At 36.6% G+C, this 20,379-nt stretch overlaps 1 protein-coding gene across 31 annotated transcripts in view; it reads left to right on the top strand.

The window, feature by feature from the left end:
• The window catches only part of MBTD1 (mbt domain containing 1), a 63,853-nt gene that overhangs the window by 38,261 nt on the left and 5,213 nt on the right, over nucleotides 1–20,379 (top strand). For 20 of the 31 annotated variants that reach the window (XM_071210570.1, XM_071210577.1, XM_071210582.1 and 17 more), the window contains 9 exons: nucleotides 2,833–2,967; nucleotides 3,228–3,316; nucleotides 3,548–3,782; nucleotides 4,374–4,429; nucleotides 4,775–4,879; nucleotides 10,966–11,113; nucleotides 12,434–12,516; nucleotides 13,196–13,430; nucleotides 13,945–14,022. In XM_071210570.1, coding sequence (XP_071066671.1) covers nucleotides 2,833–2,967; nucleotides 3,228–3,316; nucleotides 3,548–3,782; nucleotides 4,374–4,429; nucleotides 4,775–4,879; nucleotides 10,966–11,113; nucleotides 12,434–12,516; nucleotides 13,196–13,430; nucleotides 13,945–14,022 — 1,164 coding nt within the window. Of the gene's footprint in view, nucleotides 1–2,832; nucleotides 2,968–3,227; nucleotides 3,317–3,547; nucleotides 3,783–4,373; nucleotides 4,430–4,774; nucleotides 4,880–10,965; nucleotides 11,114–12,433; nucleotides 12,517–13,195; nucleotides 13,431–13,944; nucleotides 14,023–17,555; nucleotides 17,748–20,379 lie in introns of all 31 variants that reach the window. The other 11 variants (XM_071210564.1, XM_071210563.1, XM_071210560.1 and 8 more) reach the window with 1 other exon arrangement.

Raw genomic sequence — 20,379 nt, forward strand, 5'->3', positions numbered from 1 at the left:
ATCAGAAGACCCTGAATACTGCTCTGTTGTGTACTGCTGATAGACTTAATTTACCCAAAATGATCTTAATTGCATTTTTCTGCTCAGGTATCTTCAGTGGTTTCTTAGTCTTTACAAGATCAAGGTAGTTCCTAGCCAAATTTATCATCATTCCCCAACATGATTGATCTGTTCTAAGGAGGCTAGACTCCTTCCCTTCCTCATATAACATGTTCTTTGCCACCTCTGTGCCTTTGCTCGCTCCTCTAAGAGTGTCTCGTATGTGCCTAGCCGTATTACCCAGCTCAGCGCCCATCTTTCCCTTGAAGCATTTCTCTAACTGTATAAACATTCTCTAAACTCTTGATTTAAGACAACTTATTGTTTCTATCCTAGGCATTTGAGTAATTTGCATTTAAATAGCTCTGAAGAGCAATGCATATAATAGCCAAGAATTATTTCTACCTTCCATCTCTTTTTTTGTCTTTATTTTTTTAATGTTACATTCAAAAAATATGAGGTCCCCATATACCCCCCACCCTCCTCACCCCACTCCTCCTGCCATAACAACAACCTCCTCCATCATCATGAGACATTCATTGCACTTGGTGAATACATCTCTGAGCACAGCTGCACCTCATGGTCAGTGGTCCACACCATAGCCCACACTCTCCCACAGTCCACCCAGTGGGCCATGGGAGGACATATAATGTCCGTCTACCTTCCATCTTGAATTTTACATTTCTATTGTGTCTAATTGCATCATATATCTTATTTTCAGCCACTTCAGTGCCTTTTTAGAGTACGCTTGATGTAAGTAATGAACTAGAGCTCTGCAACAGTTTAGCACACTCATGCTGTAAATCTTTATCATGGATACTAACACATGAAAATGCTGACTGAAGTTGTCCCTTAGTCTGAGATACATGCTTATTGGGCCTTTTTTATTCCACTAACAGCCTTAAATTAAACCTTAATCTATTACCAATGTAAGATTTATTAAGTTATATGCAGTATACATTACATCCTTTTTGTTCTTTCTAGGGAATAAGTCTTCCTGTTGGCCTAGTACATACAATTTTTAGGTGATTTCACATATTTGTTTGTGTGTTTATTGAACTTTTTACCTAGCATTTTCAAATCTTATTTCCAAGTAGACAGGACAGAAAAATTGGTAGCCATATCCAAATTATCTAAGAATAATTGGTGGGAAACGAACAGGGCTCGGGCAGTTGGGCACCCACCTACCACATTGGAGGTCCCGCATTTGGTTCCCAATCCTCCTAAAGAAGACAAGCAAGACAGTGACCTGACACAATGGGCTGGCATAGTGAACTGACACAGGATGAGGCCAGAGATGACACAATGAGGAAACATGAGAAACAGAACAAGCAGGGAGCGGAAGTGGCTCAAGTGATTAGGCACCACCCTCCCACATGGGAAGTCCTGGGTTCAGTTCCTGGTGCCTCCTAAATAGACAAGCAGACACAGCAGACAGTGAACACAAACAAGTTGGGGGCCTGGGGGGGAGTAGTAATAAATAATTTCTACCCCTCCCTCATTGTTTGCATTCCTCCATTCCCTGCTTGTGTTTCTCATTGTTTCCTTGTTGTGTCTCCTTGTTGCATCATCTTGTGTCAGCTCACTACACCAACCAGTTGGTGATCAGCTCAGTGTCTTGCTCATCTTTAGGAGGCACTGGGAACCCAATGCGGGACCTCGGCGGGAGGCAGAAACCCAACTGCTTGAGCCACATCTGCTTCCCAAAAACAACCTCTTTGAAATATACTTCAGCTGGATTTCTGTGGCATGATTCGGTTTTACGAAGATACCACAAATTCTTTATTTTCAAAACTATACCTTCTAGTAGAATTTACTACCCTGTCTCTTTATAATTTTGTGGGGGTTTTTTTTGCTTTTGTTTTTGCTTTTTGGGGGGGGGAGGGGGGTTGGGGGTTATTGTGGAGTTTTTTGGTAGAATTTGGGAAATTGTGGGTAAAATTATATTACATTTGAAGAAGGAAGCCATTCTGTATACTATAATAAGTTCTTGTGCCCCTCCCCAGATCTACTAAATCTGAAGCTCTTGAGGGTAGGACTCAACTATCTAAGAAGCACTGGAACTGATTGTGATGCAGATGCACACCAGAGTTTTTGTTTGTTTGTTTGTTTTTTAAGATACTTAGATTACATACATGATAGGTAAAAAATGTAGGAGATTCCCATATGCCCCAATACCTCCCCCTCCCACACTTTCCTACGTTAACAACATTCTTCATTAGTGTAGTACATTTGTTAAAATTGATGACGAGTTTTGGAGCATTGCCACCAAGTGTGGATTACAGTTTACATTATAGTTTAAACTCTACTGCACAATTTTATAAGTTATGACAGGGTGTATAATGGCCTGTATCTGTCATCACAGCATCATTCAGGACAATTCCATTGTCCTGAAAATGCCCCCATATTACACCTAGGTTTCCCCTCTCTCTCCCCGCAGAACCTCCAGAGGCCACTGCTTCCACATTAATGATAAAAGTTCTTCCATTGCTAGAATAACTGTAAGTCTGTAGTAGAATAACAGTAAGTCTACTCTAGTCCATTATTCGTTCCCCAATCCTGAGGATTCTGGGATGTTGATGCCCATTCTGCCTCTAATTGAGAGGGGGCTTAGTTCCCTTGGGGTAGTTGTAGACTCTCTCTGTTCATTGGAATGGTTATTGTTCATCATCGTTTCTTGTAGTTGTCCTGGGTGAGTGCACACTGAAGTTTGACAACTGCTGCCAGAAGCTATAACCTGTTTTATTTATTTTAGTTTCATTATTATGTAATTGATTTGATTGTTGGTTTCAGGTTATAATGCCCTTTTAAGATATGAAGGATTTGAAAATGACTCTGGTCTGGACTTTTGGTGCAATATATGTGGTTCTGATATCCATCCAGTTGGTTGGTGCGCAGCCAGTGGAAAACCTCTTGTCCCTCCTAGAAGTAAGTAACTACTTCATACCCTCACTGTAATCTAAATATATATATTTAATACTAAGTCTAATGTAGAAATTAAAATAATGTTTTGGTTTCAAGTAGCTTATTTGCTAGAAAGAAATATTCATCTTTTCCATTTTTGTCATTTTTCTTTACAACCTGAATACTCTGAATTGAAGAGAAATTTGTTAGTATTTTTTAACAAATACTTTATGAAGTAAGGATACTTTCTGCTAAAGTGTGACTGGTTATTTCTTTTGTTTCAGCTATTCAACATAAGTACACAAACTGGAAAGCTTTTCTAGTGAAACGACTTACTGGTGCCAAAACACTTCCACCTGATTTCTCTCAGAAGGTAAAGACAGGATCTTAGAAAGGACTTTTGGAAGAAATAAAGGAGTGTCCAATGAGACCTCTAAAAAATGGAGACACTTAGAAGTTTCTTAAGAAACTGTTTTAATTTAGCAAGCCAGATGACTTATGTTAATTTGAGTATACTCAGTATTTTTTACAGTATAATGCCAAATTTCTTTGTAGGTCTTTTATCATGAATTGCAAACAGTTTTTGTCTGCTTTTTGTTTCAAGGTTTCAGAAAGTATGCAGTATCCTTTCAAACCTTGCATGAGAGTAGAAGTGGTTGACAAGAGGCATTTATGTCGAACACGAGTAGCAGTGGTGGAAAGTGTAATAGGAGGAAGATTAAGACTAGTGTATGAAGAGAGTGAAGATAGAACAGATGACTTCTGGTGCCACATGCACAGCCCATTAATCCATCATATTGGTTGGTCTCGAAGTATAGGCCATCGGTTCAAAAGATCTGGTAAGCACATTTCACAAGAATCCCTATTGAAACTATCACGAGGCTGAATTGTATTGTTTTCCTCTACAGAATAGAATAGATGAAAAATAGCATTCTAGTTGTCTGGGCAGCTTCTGACTTGATTAGTGAAGGCTCACACCAGATTATTAGTTTCCTATTCTTATATATTCCTTCTATTTGCTCTTAATTTTTAAAAAATAATGTACTTCTGGTCACAATTGCAATTGTTTTCTTACTGTTCTTACCCAGCCCGTTTAAAAGATCTAAAGATAGACTCCCTTTTCCATTCTTTTAATCAAAATAGCTAGATTAAATATGGTTAGACTTGATAGTAAACACGTTAAAATGTGCTTTAATTTCCTGACTAGGAAATTAACAACATTCTGATTGGTGGAATGTATTTAATATGCACATGTACTCTGAAGAGAGAAAGACTATTAGTGAATATCATTCACCATAAATGTAGAAGGCATGTTTTTTTGCCATGTTTTAGGGCATTACATACTTTGTGAGTTTGAAACCTTCAAAGAAACGTGGTTTTTTGGTCTTCTCACAAATGCTGACAGATTAGTATGTAACTTTTCCTTGTAGATATTACAAAGAAACAGGATGGACATTTTGATACACCACCACATTTATTTGCTAAGGTAAGATGTTTTTATAAGAACCCTCATTTGTAAATTAGGTTTGAAAGAGGGTTGTGGGTTTTTTCCTAAAATTACGGAAATCACAATTACATGTTCACTTAAAAGGATTAAGACCTTGTAATACGTAGGTATCACAAGTTATTAAATATAAGTATTCTTAAAGTCTGTCTATTTGCCTTTTTTCTGTCTATCCCCTAATGGAAGTTTGAGATGTAATACAATGTTAGGTAGGTAGGTGAAGGCATATGGCATTTTCATCTGATAAACCTTTTCAAATTGGTAATATTTTACTTATTAAAATGACAAAATTTATAATCATAGATGTGCTTTCATGTAATTCTTTAGGTAAAAGAAGTAGACCAGAGTGGGGAGTGGTTCAAGGAAGGAATGAAATTGGAAGCTATCGACCCATTAAATCTTTCTACAATATGTGTTGCAACCATTAGAAAGGTAAGAGAGTAAGTTTTTAAAATAAAGAAACACTGTTGTAGGAACTGGATTTAAGATAATAGAAGAGGTCCCTAACAAATTCTATTTTACATAAAGTATGTATGTATCTGGATCTTCATGGAGGGAGAAGTTCCTAGTAATTTTGAAGTAAATTTGAATTCTCTTATCAGAGGCTTTTTAATGTGGTTTTTGGTCAAGATTGTCATTTTGAGGCTGCTACCTCTATCTGTGGAAGTGTATCCTAAGAGGAAGAATACTTAAGTTACTTCCTGTTACAGCACGGAATTGTAACAGGGCCAAGTTTATCTTCCAAGTTTCCTGTGTTTCGTTTTTGTGTTTTCTTCCTCTTGGTAGCACTTCATTTCTTTTCTTTTTCCCTCTTGTCTGAAACTGCTCTTTTGAAAAAAATATAAAACAGTGGTTCTCACTTCTCATCAGACATAAGAATCCCCTGCAAAATTTAAAATAATCATAATCATAATCATAATAAAGATGCCCAGAACTCTTCCTTACCCCTTTCAGATTTAATCATTCTGGGTTGGGGGCCGTCCCCAACCCGTTCTTTAAAGTACCCAGGTGATTCTTATGCAGCTATGGTTAAGAACCACTGATCCAGACTGTTTGCATAAAGGTGTAGCTTAAATTGTGATTTGCATTTCAACACAGTTTAAAACCTCAAGCTAAAAGAATTAAAAATAATTATGATGGCTGCCATGTTCTGAGCACCTGTGTTCAAGGTCACACAGCTAGAAGAGACTGGCTCCAAACTCTTATTCTTCCTGTTTACCTGACTAATCTGTGGTTTTTTTTGTTTTTTTGTTTTTAAAGATTTATTTATTTATTTCTCTCCTCTTCCCCCTCCACCACCCCAGTTGTCTGTTCTCTGTATCTATTTGCTGCGTGTTCCTCTTCGTCCGCTTCTGTTGTCAGCGGCACGGGACTCTGTGTTTCTTTTTGTTGCGTCATCTTGTGTCAGCTCTCCGTGTATGCAGCACCATTCCAGGGCAGGCTGAACTTTCTTTCACGCCGGGCAGCTTTCCTTACGGGGCACCTTGCGTGTGGGGCTTCCCTAAGCAGGGACACCCCTGCGTGGCATGGCACTCCTTGCACACATCAGCACTGCACATGGGCCAGCTCCACACAAGTCAGGGAGGCCGGGGGTTTGAACCGTGGACCTCCCATGTGGTAGACGGACACCCTAACCACTGGGCCAAGTCCGCTTCCTAATCTGTGTTTTAAAGCACAGCTTCCCACAGCCCACTGCAGACCTACTCAATCAGAATCATGAGAAATAGTGCCCAGAAATCTGTATTTGTTTAAACAAAGAAAAAGGAAAAATTTGTCTAGGTGATTCTAACAGACACATTTGGGAGCCAGTGCCATTAGACCATGTTCTGTTCATGCAGTTAAAATGAAGTGTCTAGTGAATAGAATTTCAAATTCCATTCATTTGGAAATAAGTCAGTAGTTTCCAGGCTCTGAAAAGCTTACAGTCTTTAGAAAAGATTAGATGTACAAAAGTAAGTTTAATGTAAGATAAACTATCACTCAATACAAGTACAAGCAAAATACTGTTGTTCACATCTTATCAGAGGAATCAGGGAAAGCTTTATAGAAGAGAAAGCATATGAAAACTACATCTTAAAGGATGGGAATACCTGTGCCAATGGAAGAGAATGTGCACAAAGAATAAAGATAGGAAATGGCAAGTAGTTCACAGTACACATCAAGTTTCATTAAGTATTTTAGTGAAGGCTTTTTTTAGTTAAAAGGAACAGAAACCCACTCAAGTTGCTAGAAAAGTTACTTCAAGGATACAGTGAGCAACACTTGGCATCTGAGGACAAAGGGGTGAGAAATGAAAAAATCCATACCCAGTGTTTTTCTCTCCATCTCTCAGGAAGCTTTTCATTGTATCTCTGCTCCTTTCTGGACCACTTTTCTCCTTCTCGTTCTTGACTGGTCACTCACTTTGCATCTGTTTGCTACTACCTCTTTTTTTCACAGCCTTTCAGTTTTCCAGGTCCCCCTATGACTTGACAGTAATCACTGTGGTTGTCATTTCTAATTCCTGAGAGGGAATCTGGATAACTGAGCCCAGCCTTTGGCTTGGTTCCCTGCAGATCAGATACCCCCTTACCTGTACTTAGAGGAATGGAGAAAGGAATCCCATGTAAGTGGGAAAATCCTTTTTGTACATGTCCTGTATAGTGGAAATAACTGGGAGAAGAGAACATGGGGATAAAGGCTAAAACATAAGGTAGAACCAGGTAGCACAGGTCACCTTAGCTTTCTTCAGTAAGCAGTATAAGTTGGTAAATGTTGTTTATAGTATGAACAGCTGCCGTACTGAAGAAATGTTGTAAGAAGGGATAAATTCACAGAGGAAGGCAGAAACCAGTGATTCTGAACAAGTTGGAGAGGGAGAGATTAAAAACAAGGGAAAACAAAACAGGGACTAAACGTTTGAGATGGAGTTGTGGGGCCTGGTAATTGATCATCTCTTAGGGAGTAAGAGAAGTTGTTGGTTTGATGCCCTGTACAGTCTCTAAAAGGCTGTATCCTCCATGCAGATAAAATGCAAGACCAGACACTAGAAGAGAGATAAATTCATGATAAAACTTTAGGAATTGTTAGCATTGAAATTGATCATGGAGGCTCTGGTTATGGATGGGTCACGAAAGCAGAAAGAAAAGGGCTGAAATCAGAAACTTAAAGGTTGGAGGTTAAAGGGGAAATCACCAAAAGAAACACAGAAGAAACCATCAGAAAGGTGAGAAGACTGATCATTAGACTGTATTGTAATGAGAATCTGGGGGAAAATGTTTCCAAAAGTTAACAGTAGTAGACAAGTATTGCATACCTCAGGGAGGATGAAGTTTGATTGAAGTAAGTGCTGAATAAAAGGGCACTGAATTATCAGGCAAACTAGGAGGTCATTGGTGAACTTAGTTTAATAGTGTAAGGACAGGAATCAATTTGCAAGGAATCTGTGGCACATCTGTAGTATGGGGCAAGTTTAATTGTATAAAAATGTGAAGTTTTTATAGTAAAGTATAAAAATGTAATAGATGGGACAATAGATTATACATAATACGGACAGAACTTCAAATCATTAAGAAAAAGTAAAAACGGGAAGGGATATGAATAAGCATTTCACAGAAAGAACATGTAAGCGCCTAACATATGAAAAGATGTTTAGCCTTACTGATAATTAATAAAGCACAAATTAAAACACAATATTTATATATCAGGTTGACTAAAATTTAAGTCAATATTACATGCATGATGACAAGGATTATCTATTGGATTTATGGGAAGAGGAAAATAAAGCTTTTTCTTTTTTTTTTTTTTTTTTTTTTTTTAAAGATTTATTTATTTATTTATTTAATTCCCCTCCCCTGGTTGTCTGTTTTCTGTGTCTTTTTGCTGCGTCTTGTTTCTTTGTCCGCTTCTGTTGTCGTCAGCGGCACGGGAAGTGTGGGTGGCGCCATTCCTCGGCAGGCTGCTCCCTCCTTTGCGCTGGGCGGCTCTCCTTATGGGTGCACTCCTTGCGCGTGGGGCTCCCCTACGCGGGGGACACCCCTGTGTAGCACGGCACTCCTTGCGCGCATCAGCACTGCGCATGGGCCAGCTCCACACGGGTCAAGGAGGCCCGGGGCTTGAACCGCGGACCTCCCATGTGGTAGACGGACGCCCTAACCACCGGGCCAAAGTCCGTTTCCCAGCTTTTTCATCTTCTGTTTTTACTTCTTGTTTACATTCATTATAGTGCATTATAGTGTTTCTTAACTTCTCTGTAATTAAGAAAAAACAGATGAATCATAAAATACAGGCCATGCATTATGTATTAATCTTTTTTAAAATTTTGGCTGTTAAGAGGTACTAGAGAATAAATTGTAGTTTAAAAAGAAACAAGGGGAAGCTGACTTGGCCCAATGGATAGGGCACCTGCCTACCACATGGGAGGTCCGCAGTTCAAACCCTGGGCCTCCTTGACCCGTGTGAAGCTGGCCCATGCGCAGTGCTGATGCGCGCAAGGAGTGCTGTGCCACGCAGGGGTGTCCCCCGCGTAGGGGAGCCCCACGCGCAAGGACTGCGCCCCGTAATGAGAGCCGCCTAGCGTGAAAGAAAGTGCAGCCTGCCCAGGAGTGGCGCTGCACACATGGAGAGCTGATGAAGCAGGATGACGCAACAAAAAGAAGCACAGATTCCCAGTGCCACTGATAAAAGATAGAAGCGGTCACAGAAGAGCACACAGCAAGTGGACACAGAGAGCAGACAACTGGGGGTGGGGGGAGGGGAGAAGGGGAGAGAAATAAATAAAAATCTTAAAAAAAAATAAAAAGAAATAAGATCAAATAAATGTATTTGGCTTTGTTTTGTTTTAAATTTTAATGTGTAATGGCAGCCATTGAGCATTGCAGATGGGCAGGCTCAAATGGGTAAGTGAAGAAGGGGCAGTGTTCAGAGGATTAGCTGCATGCAGATTCAGGGAGATTGAGAAATATTTTTAGGATAATGGGAGCCTAGTTGTCAGAAAAGGGGAATACAAGGATAGAAAGAGAAAAGGCTAGAATTAACACTGTATTATTGGATTGGAATTCGAGGTAACAATACATTTCCTAGCTTTGTATCCACTGAAAATGTCTAGGAACAATAATATCCGAATAGCAATGAGCTTGTTTAGCTCCCATATCTTAATTTCTAAATACCACTGTGCTATGAACCAAAACTACTTAGAGAAATGGCTGATTCCAGGGCTGGAAAAGGCAAAAAAACAATACTTTGTTTGCCAGAAAGTAAGCAAATGCTCAAAGAATTATGGGGACAGGTCATAGAAGCCAGCTTGAAAGGAATTCTGCATGGTCAAATCTGATTATAACTTACTGAATAAAGTAGGAACCCATAAGTCTAAGGTGATATAAATAAAGAGGTAAAGTAATGAATAAATACAAAAAAACTATAAAGCACTTCTTTAAGAGTAGAAAAAAATGATTGTACTTAGAAAATCATATAGCAGCCATCATAGTAATCTTTCTTCAAGCAAGAAATGTCAACTGGTAGGTGAGGGGTGAGGAATGGATCCCCCTACAAAATAGCTATTAATTACAAAGGAGGAGTACAAATAACTTTGCAGTGGAAAACCCAGCAGACAGCATCCTAATCAAGTAATCAAAGTTTAACACCATCAGTAATGGGAAAATAGACATCTACATCTCCCAATAGAACAGAGCATTTGTGGTATTCCAGTTAAAATGTATAACCTGGGTCTAATCATGAGCAAATACTGGACAAACTCAAATTGAGAGGCATTCTGCAAAGGACTGGCCTAAAGTCTTCAAAGATATCAAGCTCATGCAAGTAAATACTGAGAAATTACCAGTTTGAGAGAGATTGGAGAAATACACAATTGGGTGTACAATACATGACCTGGACTTAATCCTTTCCTTTGAAAGACATTAGTGGAAAGTTGACAAAATGTGAATTGGGTCTCTGGGTGAAGAGTATACAGAAACTCTTTGTACTATTATTATACCTTCTCTATCAGTTTGAAACTTTCAAAATGACATAGTTAAAAAATATTTTTAATATAATGGAAATTTGGAAGACATTAAAGTAAAAGAGTTTTTGGAGCAAAATCCCAGTGGTTATGGAACAGAATAGAGAAATTTCTCATGGAAAAGAAGAGGACTACTTCTTAAAACACTCTCTAAGGTATGAAGGAAGGGATTTTTGAGTGTCCCTTCATGGCCTGCCATTAGTCTCATAAAAGAGCAATTTCTTGATGCCACAGCAGAAGACAGCTTTAACTATTAGAATACGAGCTGTTTTTTCCCAGAACTCTAAAATTATGTCCATATAATCCTTTTGTTTCTGTTACACACTGGAATATACAGATTTTTTTTTTCATTATAATTCCTGTTGGGTTAATATAATATAATTCAGTAAAGTTGATGAAGCATTTTCTACTTTAAGAAACCTGCGTATAGTAGTTTATTTCTTCTAAATTATTTAGAGTAAAGGATTGTTTTTATAATAGTGATATCTAAATTCAAATTCTTGGGATTCTCTTCATTTAAAAGGTGCTGGCTGACGGATTCTTGATGATTGGGATTGATGGCTCAGAAGCAGCAGACGGATCTGACTGGTTCTGTTACCATGCAACCTCCCCTTCTATCTTTCCTGTCGGTTTCTGTGAAATTAACATGATTGAACTTACTCCACCCAGAGGTACTTCATCCTAATATATATAGTGGGTTTGCTTTGTTCTTACATGGTATCTGCTTACAACATTTAAACACACAAAAGAGCTATGGGGTGTTCTAAAACATAAAGCATTGAATTGGCTTTAGTACATTGTATTAATAGAGAATTTTTCCTAAGAATCTCTAGTTTTTATAATATGAACTGGTATTATTCTCAAACCCATTAAGACAATGATACAGGCTCAAGAAGCTATTGCATACTTAAACTTTTTTTCATATAGCTATTTAGCCTTTGAGGGAAAGCAAGTTTCCATCTTTAGATTACCATGTAGTTTTTTTAAAGAAAACATATCTTTAAATAGCAACTGTTTCTCAATTTTGATATCTGGGCCTTGGGTTTTTCTCTAAGGAAAAGAGGGAGAAATACTAAAATAGAAGTCTATAAAAACAATATTTCTCAGACTGTTTTCTTTCTTGCAAAGAAAGAAAATCATACCCCAAAGTGGTAAATGCTAGAACTAAGCCTAGAACTGAAAAGGTAAAAATCTATACTTCTTGTAGTAGACAGAGAAAAAATCTCTTTTCCATTAGGTGAATAGGCATAGTAGTGACTGCCTGGAAGGTGAAGAAAAATCCTTATAACATGGGACGAATTATTGCACTTGACAGTTTGAGAGCATGAGTTAAAAGTTTATCATTTTGGGAGTGGATATGGCTCAAGCAGTTGAGCACCCACCCCCCACAGGGAAGTCCCAGGTTTGGTTCCTGTGCCTCCTGAAAAAACAAACAAGAAGCAGAACAAAGGAAAAAACCAACTCAGGGAAGCTGATGTGGCTTAGTGGTTGAGCACAGGCTTCCCACATATAAGGTCCCAGGTTCAATACCCAGCCCCCAGCACCCCAAAAAAAATAAGTTAAAAGTTTATCATTTTGGGAAGCAGACTGCTCAGGCGACTGAGCTCCCATCTACCACACGGGAGGTCCATGGTTCGGTTCCCAGTGCCTCCTAAAGTGAGCTAGCGTTATGGGCAGGCATGGCAAGCTGACACAACAAGATGACAATGAGAGACACAACAAAGCAGGGAACAGAGGTGGATCAAGTGATTAGGCGCCTCCCTCCCGTATCAGAGGTACAGGGTTCAGTTCCCCCTGCTTCCTAAAGAGTCAGCACACAGCAAGTGCAAACAAGGGGTGGGGGGGAAATAAATAAATAAATCCTTAAAAAAAAAGTTTATCATTTTACCTAAAATCTGAGATTTTTGTTTGTACTGAGTTAACGTTTTATCTGTATTTCAATATTTGCTAATTTTAAATGAACTGCTAATTAAAACGGTTTTGTCTTTCAGGTTACACAAAACTTCCTTTCAAATGGTTTGACTACCTCAGGGAAACTGGCTCCATTGCAGCACCAGTAAAACTATTTAATAAGGTAAATTTAAATGGCATCCTAATACGTGTGTGTGTCTGTGGTTTTTTTTTCTTAAGAGAAGTTGTAGATTTAGAGGAAAATCATGTAACTAATCCTTCATTCCCATATAATTCCCCTTTATTAATATTTTACATTAGTGTGGTTCCTTTATTACAGTTAGTAAAAGAATATTATAATTGTCTGTTAACTGTAGTCCATAGTTTACATACATTAGGGTGTATTTTTCCCCCATATACCACACTATTATTAGCACCTGGCATTAATATGATGTATTTGTTATAATTCATGAAGGAACTTTTTAATTGTACTATTAACACCCCACAAATGTAAGTCATTGTTGATCAAACTGTCTTTGCTTTATATTAGAATTTCTAGTGGAGTTTAATATAAACAAAATAAACACTAGTAAAACAATATAAATGTTTCTTTTACTTAAGAATTGAAGCTTGTTTCCAAGCTGTGTTTCATTTTCAGTCTGAAAAAAATAGAAATGAATATATTTTCTAACTCTTTCTTAAATGCTTTACCTTCATAATGTTTTAGTAATTAAAGAATTATTTGGAATTATTGGCTTAAATTATGCTATTTGACTACATTGCTTCTATTTTTTGCTCTCTTAATGACAGTGGAGTTGTACATTATTTTCACCAGTCTTAATGTTTTGCTTCTCCCATGTCAGGATGTCCCAAATCATGGATTTCGTGTAGGAATGAAATTAGAAGCAGTAGATCTCATGGAGCCACGTTTAATATGTGTAGCCACAGTAACCCGAATTATCCATCGTCTCTTGAGGATACACTTCGATGGATGGGAAGAAGAATATGATCAGTGGGTAGACTGTGAGTCCCCTGACCTCTATCCTGTAGGGTGGTGTCAATTAACTGGATATCAACTACAGCCTCCAGCATCACAGTGTAAGTTGGTATACAGAAAAGTAGTCATTGTGTAAAAATCAGCAATTCTCTAGAGGATTATCTCACACAAATCATCTTCTGAGCTCACAGGACAAGAATATACCTATGTCTTATTGGTTGCCAGGTAAGATTTTTAAGATTCAACAACATCACAGAATCAGACCGTGTATACCATGCATGGCATTCTGAACTTGGTAGTCAGTTACCTAATAACTGTAGAAGCACAACAGTAAAAGTATGCACCAAATTCAGTAGATTTACGATGTTAATGAGTTTAAACGTATGGGCTGAAAATGTGTTGGTTGAAAAAAAAAAAAATATATATATATATATTATATAAATGCTTGTTGAATAAATAGTGTAAAACTGTCTGGTTTTACAGGAATGGGCACTCTTATTTTCAAACCATCATGTACCTTTATAAGCATAATGATTTTGGTAAAGATAATTCATTAAGATGTATCTGGGGTTGTAAGCAATGATCTGGTACTAATCTTCCCTTTTTATTTTTCAGCATCAAGAGAAAGCCAATCAGGTTCATCAAAACAGAAGAAAAAGGCTAAGTCCCAGCAATACAAAGGACATAAGAAAAGTGGGTCACCAAATGGTGTTTACATATATTTCCTAATTGTTAACCAATAGAGGTCATGGTATTCTTGCACAGAAAATTATATCCCTTGTTAGAACTGATTGCTATGTATTCTGTATTATGCTTAAAGGTGCAGTATGCCATAAAAGGCAAACCTTTTCAATAATGTGAAACACATATTTTGATTGACAGGAAAAAGATTACCAGGGTTTTTGAAGATACATGATAATGAAGAGAGCCTATGATTCCTGAAATATGTAAACCTATTGAAAATTTATGCATTTTTTTTTTCCTTTTCACTAAAAAAAAAAAAAGGCAGGTACTCAGACTTGGAACCCACTCTTCCTATAAGCCAGAACTCTCTTTCTAGTTATAAGAAGTCCAGGTCAATGGCTAAGTCGAGCTTAAGCAAATTTTTCTGATTATCCTTTCTATACTATATTTTACTTCACAGTGAAAGATTATTTATTGACATTCATTCCAAAGTAATATGAAATATATTGATAGCTATATTTGATTATTTTAAAGTGTTTCCCCCGCCATCTTGGAAAGCTACAGGTTTTTTTCTTTATGAAACTTGTCATAGAATATTTCATTCTCAGATAAGATTATTTTCATTTAAAGGTTTTTTTTAAGTTAAAAGTACCTTTGAGGATTAAAACTGAAACATATTTTTCCAGCTGACTTACTATCGTTTTTTAAATAAGTACTGCTCTGTCCCACTTACCGTCAGGAGACTAATGCACCATAAAGAATCAGTTATGCCCTGTTCTCACCTTTCTTGTTAAAGTTGTTTGTTTGTTTAAGACTTTTAAGTGGGGAACTTAGAAACTTCCACAAGCCACTGCAGTGATGTTTTAAAAAAACAGGTTTCTTCCTGCACATAAAATACAAGTCAGCCTCATAACAGTGGATAACCTACTCTTTTGCCCTATATTTTATATTAGAGGCATAAGCTTCCCAGAGTCCCACAGTTATTTTGCCTATAAGCTGTTTGCCAGATCTTGACATTCACCTAAAGGAAATTTAGAGAGAATTGCCAGGCTAAGCAGCTTCAAAGAATTTTCTCTTTTTATCTGGAAATGATTAGGAAGAATTTAAATGGGAATTTTGTCAGTGGACTCCCCATAGCATTTGTAACCTCTAAGTTTTCTTTAAGACTAAATAACTCGGGCTACTTCAGGTCTGTCTTTTCACTTTCACTTTCTGAGATTTCAGAATTTTCTTTCTAAGACATCAAATATTAAGAACATTTTATATTACTCAATGGCTATATGATATAAACTCTTCAGAACTAATTAGAGCATTGTGTATACAGTTCATATACCTCCCTCAGCGTAACTCTTCGAGGGTTTGTCTCTGGCTTATATGCTTACTGATTTTGAAATAATGGGCTAGGAACACTGGAAGAAATTTGTAATTAATACATAATACCATTAAGTTTTTAAGAATATTTATCATTACTAGATTGCTGAATTAGCTGGAAAAATGAATTTAGCTATAGATATAATGTATTCCTGATCTGTGACATTTTAATGGATCTTAATATTATGACGTCTTCGCTAATGCCTTTAAATTGTCCTTTGGCCATGAAAAGGAAAAGAACTACAGACCCACACAGTCCCTCATTTGACATTTTTAGAGCCATGTGAATTTTGGAATTCAGAATTTTTCAGGTTTTAGAAAAGTAGTACATTGTATATATCATTTCTTATATAACATCCTTGACAGACACTGGGGCATTTTCTGAAGCAAAATGTGTATAAATATTTACATAGTATGGGTCAAATAAATATTATGCATAGTATTGCCAAATGAGGTCAGGTTTTATTGCCAAATTTTAGAAATAAACTTGTTGAATTTTAGAATTGAAAATAAGGAATTATAGTGCTTATTAAGTATCAGTAGTCTTCATTGTGAGGTGCTAACTCCTTTTATTTTTTTTAATATTATTTAGCAAATAGTTTATTAGAAATTTTTCCCATGGCACTTTACTCAAATACAAAAGAATTTGGGGTCCAGAAACCCAAGTCATTTAGTGCAGATAGATTTATTTCAATAGCAGACAGGCCACAGAATTTTTTTTTTTTTTTTTTTTTTTGCTTTTAAGTTTGCCATCAGATTATTTCTGGCTTGTTTCATCTTGTAGCTCTTCAGTATTTTAATACTTAAAATCATCCATCAGTATGTCCTAAGGTGGTGCTAATTTTTTACAGAAGTAGGCAGTAAGTTGGTTTCATTGTTCTAGCTTTTTTCATAATGAGCCATGTTCATGATAAAAAGTGATGACTATTACTAGTACTTTTGAAAATAAAAGTAATGGTCTGCCGAGAAAATCATATAGATTGTGGTCTGTGCAAGATCTGTCCAACCTCAAAAGCCTCCTTTTCTCAAGTTGTAGTTTTAGAGCAGGAAAATCAGCACTAATTTGCCATACTTTCTGTACCGTTTTTAGGGGTACCGTGAATAGTAGATGGTTATAGATTCTCCTTTCATTTTTACCTCTAACTGAGTAGTACTTTAGAAAAAGTCAAAGTGATTGCTGCACTTGATTTTGGTTTGGCAGTTAAGCACCAAATGTGTGTACTTACTAGCTTAGTTTCCAAATCATTTAACATAGAAATACTGTCTGACTTAGATTTATGTTTTAGTTTTGATTATGTGAAGCACAATTTGTAATTAGTCTTGCCTAGGTCATTGTACACTCTGGAAAAACTCAGACTTAATTTATCACAAAGATAAGTATCCTTCAGCTTTCAACCTTATGAATGCAAAATGCTTGGTGGTTCAATATTTGGATATGACTGTAGTAAAGTTCAGGGTATTTTTGTTGGTGGTAAAAGCGTGTATAAGTCTTTGAAGGTTTATGTTTCCTTATAAAAGTATAACCAAAGGGTATGCAACGTTTGTTTCCAAAAAACAAAAATACATTGCATAGGAAATTCCAGGCAGAAAACTTTAAATTTTAGGAGTGCTTTTCAGAATAAGAATTATAATGGTTTCTAATAGGAGTGGGTTGTAAATCAAAAGTTAGGGAACACATTCTATATCATAAAATCCTGCCACCCAGATAAGGCATTAGAACTGTTGAGGTTTGATTTCTCCCTGTCAATGTTGGGGCTTAAGCTGGGCAATAAGATGGGTGGGGTTTTGAGACTCTCTCCTTTGCATTGAGTTCACCACCTCAAGCTGAGTCTGCAAGTTTTTCCTGAAGGAAATTAACCAGTTGTTGACACTAAATGCTTTGTAGTTTATATGGCTTTTTTGTTGTTGTTTTGTTTTAAATTGATTTGAGAGTCAGGACCAAGATTACCAAACTCAGAGAATGAAAATAATCTCCCCCATCACCCACTCCCTACACATGTGCATGCTCACACATACACACACACACTCCCTTGTTTTCAGAAATACAAATCTTGCATAGTTGGTTCTCTTTTCAGAGTGTCCTATGCAATATAGCCTTTCCTAGTTATATAATGCACTTTTCTTACCACGCATGTAAGTAAAAGCTTACTTTAGTCTGACTTGATATTTAGAGAGGAAGATGCCAATTGGGAAGAAGCCTGTCAGTTTGTCGAGCCTGCCTATGACAGGTGGGGTGCGGAGGAGCTTCTCTGGTGACGAAGAGTTGACTCCTCCTCCATATCGAACCCTTCCAGCACAGACAGCCCCAGAGGCCTTCCCACCTCCCAGCACTAGCCGAGAGTTCAGTCCCAGCCTCAAAACAGGTAATTAGTCACATCAGCACCTCAGGTACTACAGAGGGTAAAAGTACTGGGTAGGGTGGTGGGAGACAAAGTATGGTCTAGCATGACAGATGCTGACTTTTAAATTTTTATTTTTATTTCAATGAAAAAATCCATTTCACTAGTCCTTGGTAGTCACGTCACTAGATGGTCATCAAGGCAGGATTTTTATTTTGTTGTAAACCATTTTTTAGCTTTGAATTTTCAGTTTATGGAATTGTGAGACAACGGGAAAGAAATATTTCCCGGTTTCGTTAAAAAGATTAAACATTTTGCATTACAGAATTCTGTGATTTGACACTTAGGGTAGAAATGTTTTAGTAGGGATCAGGCTGATTAATCAGATCCAAAGATGAGGCTTTATTTAACAAAGATGCATAGCATTCCATAGTGTCCCATTCATTGGAAAGGATGTGTTTTGAGTTGCAGCATAATTTTGGTTCTGGTACTAATGTTTATCAAGATCTTCATTGAATAACATGGTCTTAGAAATATGATACCTGTATAATTTTGGTGTTTGAGTTTGAGTGAAATCTGTTTCTTTAATTTCACGTTTATGTATGTTATTTCACATTTATGGATTAATTAGATAAAATACTTTTAACTTGAGTTTAATTGGTTAGGCCAAGTTAGCTAAGGATGACTACAAAAGGTTTTGCCCTTTGTAATTTCTAAGAACAAACGTGGTATTATAGGAATCAAAAAGGTGTCACTTGAGTATGTTGAGATTTAGACTTGGGTACAGATCAGAAAGCTTCAAAACCAAAGTTGTATCTACCTTATATATTCTGCCATATCCTGTTGCTTTTAAACTAAATTGTTTTAGCTAGTCAGCATTCATTAAAATGAATGTCTTTGTTGAAAATGTAGGTGCGGCTCAGCACCTAGTTCCCTTTTCTTCTCATTCCTTTGTTTGCTAATATTTTTGCACCTGAAGTCTTCATTAGCCTTTTTTTGCCATTTTAGAATGTGTTCTTGAGCTTTTGCCTCTCTGTGTATTAGGTCATCTTGATCCTTCCAGGTCTGTTTCTTAGAAGATTACTTTGATATCCTTACATCCAGGGGAAATTACAATTCCTGTTTTATATGAAGAACAGATTAGGATTACAATTCCAAAGTTATCTGCTCTTTAATAAAGAACCCTTCAAAGTAGCCCAGAAAAGAGCATTCCAGTTTCTTGTTTGTTCTTTTTGTACTTGCTTTACTTAAGTACCTGTGGGTATTGTGAGCTCAGAATATATTTGAATTTTTATTGAATTTTGGGTGTACATTCTTTAAACATTAGACTGATTTTGGTGGTGTCTGACAATTTTGTAAGAGGTTACTGGTTAATGGAAAACAGAAATTTAACTTCTGGGATTGGCATAACCCAAGAATTTAAGAGTAAGTGCCCTGAATGGAAACCAAATGGCCTCCTACGTGACTTCCTTCTTCCTCCGGTGTCTATAGTGGTTGTTGGAGCTGTGGGCACATCTTATGGGACTTGATGTGATCTTACTCTTGGGAAACTATATACAGAATTGTTGTTAAATTTTCTGCAAGCTACAGTTTGATTAGCTTTTGAGAGAGTTTATTATTTATGAACTTTGTAGCTGGGAAAGTGTGATTTTGGTTGATTTATCTCCTGAAATTTTAGCAATTAGTGTTAACAAAGTAACTCCCTTTTTAAAAGGGAGCTAAGAAAATGCATTTCTATAGAAAGTGGCATTCAGCCACAGAATCTATTTTATCTCATCCATCATTCATTGAGAATAAGTTCTGGAAAGGAGAGTTGATGAGTAAGAAAACACCATACAGGCTTGTTTTTTTTTTTAGGTTTCATGAAAATTTGCATTAAAACATTCCACATGTGTGACTATTTTTTAAGCATATCACTTCCATATTTCAACCTGAGTGGTAGCATAATCCAGTAATATGTTGTTAGCAGTAAATTCAAATAGCTTTAGGATATGCTTTAGAATCCCAACTTATCTTTCTTAAAGTAAAAAAAAAAAAAACATTAGTTGAATAGAAAATATTCTGATGTTGAAGTACAGTAAATCTTTTCTCATTCATTTAGCCATCTGATCATCATATAACGATATTGTTGTAATTAACCTTTTATTATGGGTACTGCACCTTTAATGACTTGGGTTTTGTTTTCTTTTCCTGGTGTTTATTTTCATGGCATTGTTTTAAAAAAAGTCCTTTACATGTAATGCATGTTGGTTAGATTTGAAGAGTAATTATCATATATGTTATTGTTCTCCATAAATAACTTTTTTTAAGAGAAGTTGTAGATTTACAGAAAAACCATGCATAAAATAGAGTTTCCATATATCACCCTAACATTAACACCTTGTATTAGTCTGTTACATTTGTTACAATTCATGAAAGAACATTTTAATAATTGTACTATTAACTATAGTCCATCATTTGTACTAGGGTTGACTGTGGTTTTGTTGTTTTTTTATTTATATGCTAGTAACATATATATAACCCAAAATTTCCCCTTTTAACTACATTAAACATTTATAATTCAGTGCTATTATTTACTTTCATAATGTTGTGCTACCCTCACCACCATCCATTACCAAAATTTTTCCATCAAACCAAATAGAAACTCTGCACAATT

Source organism: Dasypus novemcinctus, chromosome 21 (genome assembly GCF_030445035.2).
Source record: "Dasypus novemcinctus isolate mDasNov1 chromosome 21, mDasNov1.1.hap2, whole genome shotgun sequence".
In the NCBI taxonomy this organism is placed as follows: Eukaryota; Metazoa; Chordata; class Mammalia; order Cingulata; family Dasypodidae; genus Dasypus; species Dasypus novemcinctus.